This window comes from Lolium perenne, chromosome 2 (assembly GCF_019359855.2).
Source record: "Lolium perenne isolate Kyuss_39 chromosome 2, Kyuss_2.0, whole genome shotgun sequence".
In the NCBI taxonomy this organism is placed as follows: Eukaryota; Viridiplantae; Streptophyta; class Magnoliopsida; order Poales; family Poaceae; genus Lolium; species Lolium perenne.
This window is the reverse complement of record NC_067245.2, coordinates 323792768-323802810: the sequence shown is the minus strand read 5'-3', so window position 1 is coordinate 323802810 and position 10043 is coordinate 323792768. Positions and strand designations below refer to the sequence as shown.

General features: G+C 51.7%; 2 protein-coding genes across 2 annotated transcripts; one reads left to right on the top strand and one right to left on the bottom strand.

Annotated features, from left to right (window-relative positions):
- The first annotated feature begins 2524 nt into the window (after positions 1-2524).
- On the top strand, positions 2525-8016 carry LOC127337124 (uncharacterized). Its single transcript, XM_051364006.2, has 7 exons — positions 2525-4256; positions 6144-6234; positions 6345-6502; positions 6591-6642; positions 6785-6867; positions 7019-7112; positions 7347-8016. The coding sequence occupies exons 1-7, from the start codon at positions 2883-2885 to the stop codon at positions 7925-7927; spliced, it is 2433 nt and encodes an 810-aa protein (XP_051219966.1). The 5' UTR covers positions 2525-2882; the 3' UTR covers positions 7928-8016.
- A 264-nt stretch (positions 8017-8280) lies between these two features.
- LOC127337125 (uncharacterized) lies at positions 8281-9710 on the bottom strand. Its single transcript, XM_051364007.2, has 2 exons — positions 9278-9710; positions 8281-9139 (listed from the first exon to the last, which is right to left on the bottom strand). The coding sequence occupies exons 1-2, from the start codon at positions 9386-9388 to the stop codon at positions 8573-8575; spliced, it is 678 nt and encodes a 225-aa protein (XP_051219967.1). The 5' UTR covers positions 9389-9710; the 3' UTR covers positions 8281-8572.
- Positions 9711-10043: the final 333 nt, after the last annotated feature.

Below are 10043 nucleotides of genomic sequence, written 5' to 3'. Positions count from 1 at the left end.
CGGCACGGCGCCAGACACGCCGCGAACAGGGCGACAGATGCGTGCTGCCTAATCCGCACTTAAACCCAATCCTGTGTTTTCAGTTAGGCTCTCTCCGCGTGATCAAGACTGCAACTGTTCCAGGTAATGCTGCCAGGACTCCAGTCACTGGCGGTGCTACACAGCAACATCCCTGTTTTTTTTTTTTCCAGATTTCGGAGATATATTTCTGCCTGTTTTCTTTACCAAAAAAAAATTCTGCCTGTTTTAAGTCATTACCAAAGCATTGACTTCGGAAAATTTGAATCATATACGGCTAACAGGGTCGGGGGTGACCTGGGTGAAACCGTAGCCACCACTGACGCTCCTGTCACCTCCCTCTCTATTCTTCTCACCTTCACTGAGGGGCAAAGTCACCCACATATGGTGGAGGTGGGCTCATCCCCTCTCTTTTGGGTGGACGGTGGCGGGGCTTCGGTGTTTGTCGGATCTAGGCAATGGGGGGGGGGGGGGGGGGGTGACTTGACAATGTCTTGTGGATCAGACAAAGAATGAAGTTCCGTTATCACTCTACCAATGCCCGGGTCATCACCGTGACGAGCAAGTGTCGGTTCTGGGCTATGCAGCAGGAGCATGTGGTCTTGGAGAGGGGATAATATGTCATTCTAATTTTAAGCGTCATGCTCGTTCAGGTGTTGGTGTGGAAGATGGAGCCCACGATGATGCCTTGGCGGTTGAGGCCATCGAAGGTGGTGCGTGGCTTGGCCGCATGTCTTCGATCACGAGACTTTGCGGTGTCACAGCATATCACTTCATGTTGTAGTATGTAAGTCGTTGACCTAACACTTATGAAAATACCATTTCACAAATATTATAACCTTCATAGTATTACAGAAGAAACATTCCGGATCTAAATGTCTAGTACTTATTATTACAAGCCAAAGTTATGTCTGTCAGTTTTCACAGGTTGACTGGAACTTCGCGGAATGCTCAATGAATGCTGGACAATTTAGTTTGTACGATGCCAATCTGGTGGCTCAATGAATTCTCAACAATTTGGTTTCATCTGGTACGAGGTTTTGGTATCAGGTGACTGACATCATCATCTTCCTAGTCCATGGCGATCGTGGCATCACATTAACTGGCAACTTTGGTGGCAACACTAGAGGACCTCGGTATTTTTTTTGTGCTCTTTGCATGGCGTGGCGGTGAAAATCCTACGCTTGACCTTCCTTTTTTGTACCTGGCAAACTCTCGCTAAAGGCATTGTGTGTAGATAGTTGAACCATCTCTACTCGGTGAAAACTCATGACCTGGCATCGGTGCTTGGATCTAGAGACAATGATGATCCTGGGCGGGTTGTCGTCAGCGAACCTTTCTCGCGGTCTAGGCGTTGTCGACGGCTACGGTTGGTCTTCATGTTTTGTTGGGCCAGTTTTCGGCTCCCATTGGCTGTCGTGGGTTCTTTCCTCCTTTGCACTGCATGTGTTAGCTGTGCAGTAGTATTTTAGCCGTGTGTGTGTGCATCTTTGAGTTTCCTGCTAGCTCTTGATGACATCACTTGACTGAGAACTAAGGTACGACGGAGAATTAGGCACGCCAAAGAGAACTTACTAGCAGCATTTTCAACATTTCATCATTATTGTGCAGGTGATGATTTGGATTTGCTTCCCGAGGCCCCCACCGGTCATGTTGAAACTTAGTGCACTCATTTGACGAGTAAACCCTAACTCGTCAAGGTAAGAGAAATCTCGATCTCTATGTGTTTTAGTCTTATAAAATTGCCCCTCATTTTGAGATGCAAATGGACAAATGTCGTAAACACTAGGGTGTTGTAGACTTCTTCCATCCCCTCTACCCCGGTGGATCAGATTCATGTTTCGCCCTTCAATTTTCAATGATGCCATCAGTATGCCACACATCTGAGCAAGTGCTTGACCGATACCATCATCTTCCTCGCCCATGGCGATCATGGCATCACATCAACCGGCAACTTTGGTGGCAACACTAGAGGACCTCGGTATTTTTATTGTGCTCTTTTCATGGCGTGAGCGCGCGAAACTCCTATGCTTGCCTTCATTGTTTGCACCTGGCAAACTCTCGCTGGCTGAAGGCATTGTATCCAAATAGCCGAACCCTCTCTGCTCGGTGCAAACTTATGATCCAGTCTCGGTGCTTGGATCTAGAGACAAGGATGCTTCTTGGTGGGAGAACCTTTCTCGCGGTCTAGGTGTTGTCGACGGCTATGGTTGGGCTTCATGTTTTGGTGCGGCGGGTTTTCGGCTCGCGTTGCTGATATCACTTGACTGAGAACTAACTTAATTCTCATTGGATCGAGAATTAGTCACGGCAAAGATAAATTACTGGCAGCGTTTTCCAACGTTTCATCATCGTTGTGCAGCTGATGATTTGGATTTGTTTTGCCCAGGCCCCCACCGGTCATAGTGACGCCGTCCCGGTTCCCTGATAGCAGGGACGGATGACGCTTCTCCCCTAAATCGAAAGCGGTTGGTTGGTGGTTTGTTGCTGATTTGTTGGTGGTGGAATGGTTGCTGACTTGCCTGCACGGGTCCGCCCGACCTCCATCCAGGGTCCAGTTCAGTCCGGTCGCAGCCACCCCAGCAGCAGCACCGGCAGCCAGCGCCGCTCTCCTCTCCTCCCCAAGCAATACCAATACAAAACACAGCTCCAACAAATGGCGCAGTGCTCCTCCTCCTCCTCCTCCTCCTTCCCACTTCCCCACCTCCACCTCCACCTCCAGCTGGCCGACGACGAGCCCAGCACGCAGCCCTGACACCAACGCCGCAAGAACCCAGTAACCAACGCCACGCCGGTTTAAAAGCGCGGACCTTTCGGCGCCTCTTCTCCGGCCCCAGCTCTCCCCGCGCGCGCGGCGAGCGACAATGCCGGTGGCGGCGGCGCTGGATCCGGCGGCGGACACGGAGGACGAGTTCCACGAGTCGCTGGACCGGATCCTCTCCTCCTCCTGCTCCTCCACCTCCGCCTCCGCCTCCGACGACGACGCCGACCCGCTCCACCGCCGCACCCGCCGAGGCCGCCCGCAACCGCACCACCCCACCCAACCGCCGTCCTCCTCGGCCGCCGCGTACGACGTCTGGATCTCCGAGCCCACCTCCGTCCACGAGCGCCGCAAGCTCCTGCTCAACCGCCTCGGCCTCTCCCCCTCCGGCTCCCTGCAGCCCCACTCCCCCCGCCCCTCCTCCTCCATCCCTCTCTCCCCGCCCCGCTCCCCTTCCCCGCCGCCGCCCGCCAACGACGACCACCCCGCTTCCCCGCCCGCGCCCGCGGAGCAGGAGGACGAGCCCAGATCCGTGGCGCACGGGAAGCCGCCGCTGGCGCGGACCACGAGCAATGCCGGGGAGCAGCAGTGCCGGATCCGGAACCTGGACGACGGCACGGAGTTCGAGCTCGGGGAGGCGCTGCACGAGGAGGTCGTCCGGGAGGTCGGCACCGGCCGCCAACTCTCCCTCGAGGAGTTCGAGCAGTGCCTCGGCCGCTCCCCGATCGTGCACGAGCTCATGCGGCGCGCCACCACCGCCCCCTCCTCCTCCTCCGCCTCCCACTCCTCCTCCTCCGCCCCGGCCTCCAAGCCGCGCAGGGGCTGGCTGCGCGGCATCCGGCACCTGGCCGGCACCGTCGCGTACGGCGGTGCCCGCCGCGGCGGCACCGACGCCAAGGACAAGGACAAGGAAGCGCGGCGGCTCAGCTCCGCCACCGACGTCAGCCTCGACGGCGGCTCCTCCGGGACCGGGCCCCGCGGCGGCGGCGCGGGGAGGGTCAGGGTGCGGCAGTACGGCAAGGCGTGCAAGGAGCTGACGGGCATGTTCATGACGCAGCAGCTGCCCGCGCACTCCGGCTCCGTCTGGTGCATCAACTTCAGCCTCGACGGCCGGTACCTCGCGAGCGCCGGCGAGGACCGGGTGATCCACGTCTGGGAGGTGTCCGAAGGGGACAGGAAGGGGGACCTGCTCGTCGGGGACGCTGCGGTGTCAAGGGAGAGTGGCGGCGGCGGGTCCAGCCCGTTTGTCGCTGTGGCTGGAAGTGGCTCGCCGGACGTCGGGATGCTCTCGCTCAGCTCGGCGGACAAGGGTTATGGGGAGAAGAAGAGGCGGCCCAGGGTGCAGAGCAGCCGCAAGTCCGTCGGCTCGGATCATCTGGTTGTGCCTGAGTGCGTGTTTGGGTTCAGAGAGAAGCCGGTCTGCTCGCTCCTGGGGCACGCTGCTGATGTTCTTGATCTATCTTGGTCTAAATCTCAGGTACACATTCTGTGTTAGTAATTTGAATAACTGATTGCTTAATCTTACCTTTAGGCACTTTGTTTGATATTCTGAAGCATTAGAGTCCACAGTTGCGCTGCCATCTTCTTCAGAACACAAACGAACGGTGATTCTTAGTTTTGATGCTGTCTAATCCTGCTGAGAAGACCATGATCATCAATTTGACAAAATAAAACCATGTGCGTTATGGAAAAACATGGCATTTTCAACCTTTTTCACTTGGCTACACTAGTTGAGCAGTAGGCTTCAGTATGGACAATACACTACATCCTGCTGAAAACTGGAAGTTTTGTTTGACATTATGAAAATTAGTATCAGTAACAGCGCAGTTATCTTCTTCAGAACTCAACTGAATGGTAATTTTTAGTTTAGATGGTGTCTAGTGCGGCTGTCAAGGCCATGATCATCATTCATCAATGAAAGAACATGATGCTTCCAAATTTTGTCACTTGGCTACAACTAATTGAGCAGTAGGCTTCAGTATGTCACAGTACACTACATCCTGCCGATTGACTGTTGTGCACTTCAATTTTTGCACTCCTGAAAGATTCACTTCTTTTGTACCAGTAGCAAAACTGGTACATGTGGTGTGGCAGGGAATACGACTGTGACAGCAGCGACCTGAAATTTTAGCGTTACATCAGTTGGATGGGGTTTCAGCTGTGAATCAAACTGGGGTATAAGAAGAGAGTGTACATAGATCGCTAATTACTAAAACAGCATTCTGAACAGAAATAGCACTTCCCAGGAACTGCATCACTAACCCTTCTGTTTTAAGGTACTCCCTAGAAAATGCAGGAATCTTTGCTGGATTGTAGAGAATTATATGCATAACCGGAGAGTCATTGTCACCAAGAACCGCAAAGCCCATCTTTTTGAGCTCAGTTAGTTTATCCTCGTATTTCAGACTGCACGTTTGAAGATAGTTGAAATAGGTGTTTTTTGCGTGATTAACTTTGGTTAGGACTTCTAGATCAGGTATCATTTTCATGATTAGTAATCTGGTTAGGAGCACTGATAGTTGCATATGGTTGAAAACGGTATGCTCACATTCCGTACGTAAAGGTCTGTCCTCAGGAACATATGGTTGAAAACGGTATGCTCACATTCCGTACGTAAAGGTCTGTCCTCAGGAAAAATGCTTACCATTATAGTATATATGGTTTACAAATTCCAAATAACGTGTTCACTATATCTGAAGTCATCAGACAATAGCATTGCTGCTCTTACTATAAACTTCTCCTTCACATGCGAAATAGTTGTTCTTTGCATCTGATATTATCAGCATAATTTATTGGCACCCTACTTATTTGCAAAATATTACCAGTAACACCTGATCTGCTGGGTCCATGACATGTTCAAATCCATGATCTGTATATCAACCTTCTTTGTCCACTGTGAGCTCTCTTTAGCATTCATACAGTACTTCTGCGCTGTATTTTGCATGCTGTTTGTTTTCTAATTTTCTCGTGCAAATACCACCACTGTAGTTATAACGCGACTTAGATTTGATATGCGCACCACATGCATATTTATCATGGCCTTTGTTCTGTGTTAGCTTTCAATCGTGCAGCCTGATCAGTAACTCAGTATGACCTGCATCAAAATGTGTTCACCATTCCATATACACCTGACATGATCAAGTCATCTATGAATATAACCCATGGTGGTATAGGATTCTACAACTAAAAGCATTTTACTAAAACAATTTCTTGAATGCCCACAATTAATTTATATTTAAAAAGGAAAACATGGTCAATACATTTTTTGCCAAACTAAAATAATGAACTCTGCCCTTTGTGGGGCTCAGCTTAATACTTCAAAAATTATGTAAAGGCACTAACCAGTTGTTTGGCTCTGATGCAGTACTTGCTTTCATCCTCGATGGACAAAACTGTTAGGCTATGGGACATCACTGCCAGTACCTGTTTGAAGACATTCTCACACACGGACTATGGTTAGTCTAGTTGCAGGATCGTTTTATGCGTGACATCTTTTTGGCCATTAGAAATGCATGTTTGTGCAACCAGACAATTGACCCCCTTCTGTGCACTCAATTTGTTGCAGTCACATGCATCCAGTTCAATCCGGTAGATGATAATTTCTTCATAAGTGGGTCACTGGATGAGAAAGTTCGCATTTGGAATGTCCAGGATCGGAAGATTGAAGATTGGAACGATCTTCATGAGATGGTTACCGCTGCATGTTATTCTCCGGATGGACAGGTTTAGTTAGTTTCCTGTTTTTAGTGAACACGGTGTTGTGATCATGAAAATTAGATGCTGATGTTGCATTTCTCTGTTACGTTTGAAGGTTGCAATGGTAGGGTCTCACAAGGGAAGCTGCCATTTATTTGATACAACAGGTATGCCACTTTAGTCATAGTTAAATACATTTGTTTATGCTAGTCGCAATCAAGTACGGAGTAATAGTAGTTTGATACAAAAAGAAAAATGTAATATGCAGTAACCTATAATGTTCTGTTTCCTTGGTGATGGTGATTACAGAGAAGAAGCTCCAGTACAAAAGTCAGATAGACTTAAGAATCAGGAAAAAGAAGTCTGGTCAGAAGAAGATAACTGGCTTCCAGGTACGTAATTGTGCGGTGTATCTGTTTGTAGGGAACTGAATACTTTGTTAAGACTTAAAAAACACACATGCTTAGTTGTGTTGAGATTTGGACTACGTTATTGATGCCTCCAATACCACTTATACCTGACTATCTGTATTTCACGCAACAGTTTGCTCCAGGAAGCTCTTTGGAAGTTCTTATTACTTCTGCGGATTCAAGAATCCGTGTTGTTAATGGTGATGAACTTGTTCACAAATTTAAAGGTAACTTTTCATTCTCCTCTCATTGTAAATTATGAACATAATGTTCAATGATCAGACTACATTTCTGTTTTGCACAAATCTAGAGCACATGAACTATGTATTATATGGAATTTGATTTGTGCCGATCCTGTTTGCCTTTTGAGGGAGAAAATATGTTCCTTGCCTATGTAATCAGCAATATACTAGCGTTAATCTGGGCTGTTGCATTTACATTTTGCTTAACCTTTCCACCAGGGTTCCGCAATACAAGTAGCCAAATCTCAGCCTCTGTAGCTCCAAATGGGAAGTATGTAGTCTGCGCCAGCGAGGACTCTCATGTGTATGTCTGGAGACATGACAACAGTTCCCACCCAAGCAGAAGCAGGAGTGCAGTTGACGTGACCAACTCATATGAACATTTCCACTGCCAAGACGTAACTGTGGCGATTACATGGCCCGGTGCTGAAGCCCGTGGATCGTTTGGCTGCCGTAGCAGCCGACACAGTGATTCGGATGGTGCAGTGAACTCGGTCCCCGAAGCTCCTGTACGAAACGATGAGCACGAAGCGAATGGAACTGCTAACAGATCCACGGAGACCCCAGTTTGCGAAGCTGGTGCAAGCACCAGCAATCATGCAGTTGAAGCAGTGTCCCTGCCCTTGCCTGACGAGCAGTTACCATCAGCCAAGAGCAGCCCTGGTCACAGCTCGTCTGATCTCTGCATCGGGGCTATGGATGTCCAGCGCCGGTCCGCTTGGGGTCTGGTGATCGTCACAGCAGGAAGGGGAGGAGAGATCAGAGTGTTCCAGAATTTTGGTTTCCCAGTTCAAGTGTAAAAGCTGGCGTGAGAGTGTGGAGCTGATGCTGGGCTCTTTGCTGTACAGATATCTTCACTTCTTCACCAGTTCACCTAGGATTTTAACTAGCTGAAAGTTTTCTCCGTTTTGCTGTGTGGTTTAGTGCATGAAGAGCCCACTCCAAAGACCACACTATTCTTTTTTATTTTTGATACAAGCATGGCTCTGTGTAATTGTATGGTTAACAGCCGACACATTCATTTGTTCATATCATGGTTCTTTTCTTATACAAAGATACTTGCTGAAATTACACCAGGTTTCCTTGTTTTTTTCTGTTCTTTACTGCCAATGATGATAGTTCAACATTGATCAGAGCTGCTACAACTGTGACCTTGTGAACTGGAAGAAACTGAACTTTTTATTGCAAATATATGGAGTCATTACAGAGAGCAAGTTACATCCTTGCTGCAGCAACGGATAGATCATGGTTCATTGGATTCAAATAACAATCACCAAATCATTTGTGTAAGCATCAGAAGATCAAACGGAGAGTGGGGTCTATCATAAGGTGGAGCAGCTCTCGTGCAAGGCTGAGACGAACACAACTACTACCGAGTACCGATGGAGGCTGCGATGCTAAAACAGGAGCCTGAAACGCAGCGGCTGACATGACGATGGCATCGATCAGTTGCCGGCTGCTGGCGGCGGTGGCGGGGGAGGCGGCCAGGTGAGGTCGAGGCCGGTGGTGAAGTCGTCCCACACGCCGCTGCCCGGGAGCGTCCCGTCAGCAGCACCGCCCCACGGCGCCGTGAGCCCGTCGTCGAGGCCCGGGGCCGACGAGGAAGCCGGCATCCACGGAGAACCCGCTGGAGCTGCAGCGGCGCTGCCGAGCCCGAAGTCGAAGTGCGGCAGGAACGCGCCGTCGGTGAGGAACGGGAAGCCCGGGGGCGCGTCCGCCGCCCGGTACGCCGGCGGCGAAGAGGGCGATGGCGAGGGCGAGGGCGCAGGCTCGTCGGACCTGCGGCGCTTGTTGCTGCCGTTGCCGTTGCCGGCGCGGCGGCAGGCGCCTCCGACGGGGACGTTGCGCAGCGTGCCGCCGTGCGTCCAGTAGCGGCGGCAGACGCGGCAGAAGTGGCGCGGCTGGTTGGTGCTGTAGTTGTTGTAGTAGCAGAACTTGGTGTTGCGGGACCTGCAGCGCGGGCACTCCAGCTGCTCCCTCTTGTTGTTGTTGCCCGCCGCGACGCCGTCGTCCTGGTCAGCGATCACCACCGCACGCAGGCGCGCGCGCGCGTGTCAGTACGTGCTACATGACTAGCTTTGTTCGATCGTCGCAGGCACAGGTGACAACATGGTAGGAGACAGTGCGTAGGGGAGTAGCCACGTACTGACCTGCGGGAGCGGAAGTTGATCTTCAGCGGGGTCCGAGGCGTCGGCGGCGAGGGCGGGGCGCTTGTTGGCACCGGAGGAGGGGAGGAGCGAGGGTGAAGAAAATGGAGCCATGGTTTGCTGCGGTGGGAGCAGAGCGCATGCCGTGTCCGGTTCCGGTCCGTCGCGGCTTAAAACGACCCGTGGGCGCGCGGGGTGAGCAACTCTCTCTCTCTCTCTCTCTCTCTCTCTCTCTCTCTCTCAGGAGCTAGTCAGTCAGGACTCAGCTGGCTCTCGAAAAGAGGAAACGGATCGAGCTGGCCGGCCGTAGCTAGGAGGTAGGCAAGTAGCCGAGGATGGCAAGGAGTGAGCGAGACGTAGCGGTGGCGGCAATCAGATGAGCGATGTGAGCGGAGCGGGTGGGGTGGGTGCGCGTTGGTCGTGGCCTAGTGGTAGCCCTATTTGTAGAAGCCGGCGCGGCGGTGGAGCCCGCCGGTGACGCGGCAGAGGTACGGGATGCTCTGCTCTCCTTCTGCGCGAAGGCACCACCGCCTCTCCAGCTCCCGTCAGCGTCGCATTCCATATCTGGCTCCGGCCAGGCGGCGACGGAGACGCGCACGGCGCGGCGCGGCGCAGCGCGGTCTGTGAGCTGGGCCGTCGCTTTTACCGAGGACACAGACGCGGATCTATCATTGGTGCGCGCGGTGTGGAGAGGACGAGACTCACTGGAGAGTTCGCGCGCGCCACTATACGTGGATGGAATCTTGCGGAGTACAAGTTGCTGCAACAA

Coding starts and splice junctions, on each gene's coding strand:
- LOC127337124 (XM_051364006.2), top strand. CDS start 2,883: ATGCCGGTGGCGGCGGCGCTGGATCCGGCGGCGGACACGGAGGACGAG. Junction 4,257..6,143: donor TATCTTGGTCTAAATCTCAG/GTACACATTCTG, acceptor GCTCTGATGCAG/TACTTGCTTTCATCCTCGAT. Junction 6,868..7,018: donor AGAAGATAACTGGCTTCCAG/GTACGTAATTGT, acceptor TTCACGCAACAG/TTTGCTCCAGGAAGCTCTTT.
- LOC127337125 (XM_051364007.2), bottom strand. CDS start 9,388: ATGGCTCCATTTTCTTCACCCTCGCTCCTCCCCTCCTCCGGTGCCAAC. Junction 9,140..9,277: donor ATCAACTTCCGCTCCCGCAG/GTCAGTACGTGG, acceptor ATCGCTGACCAG/GACGACGGCGTCGCGGCGGG.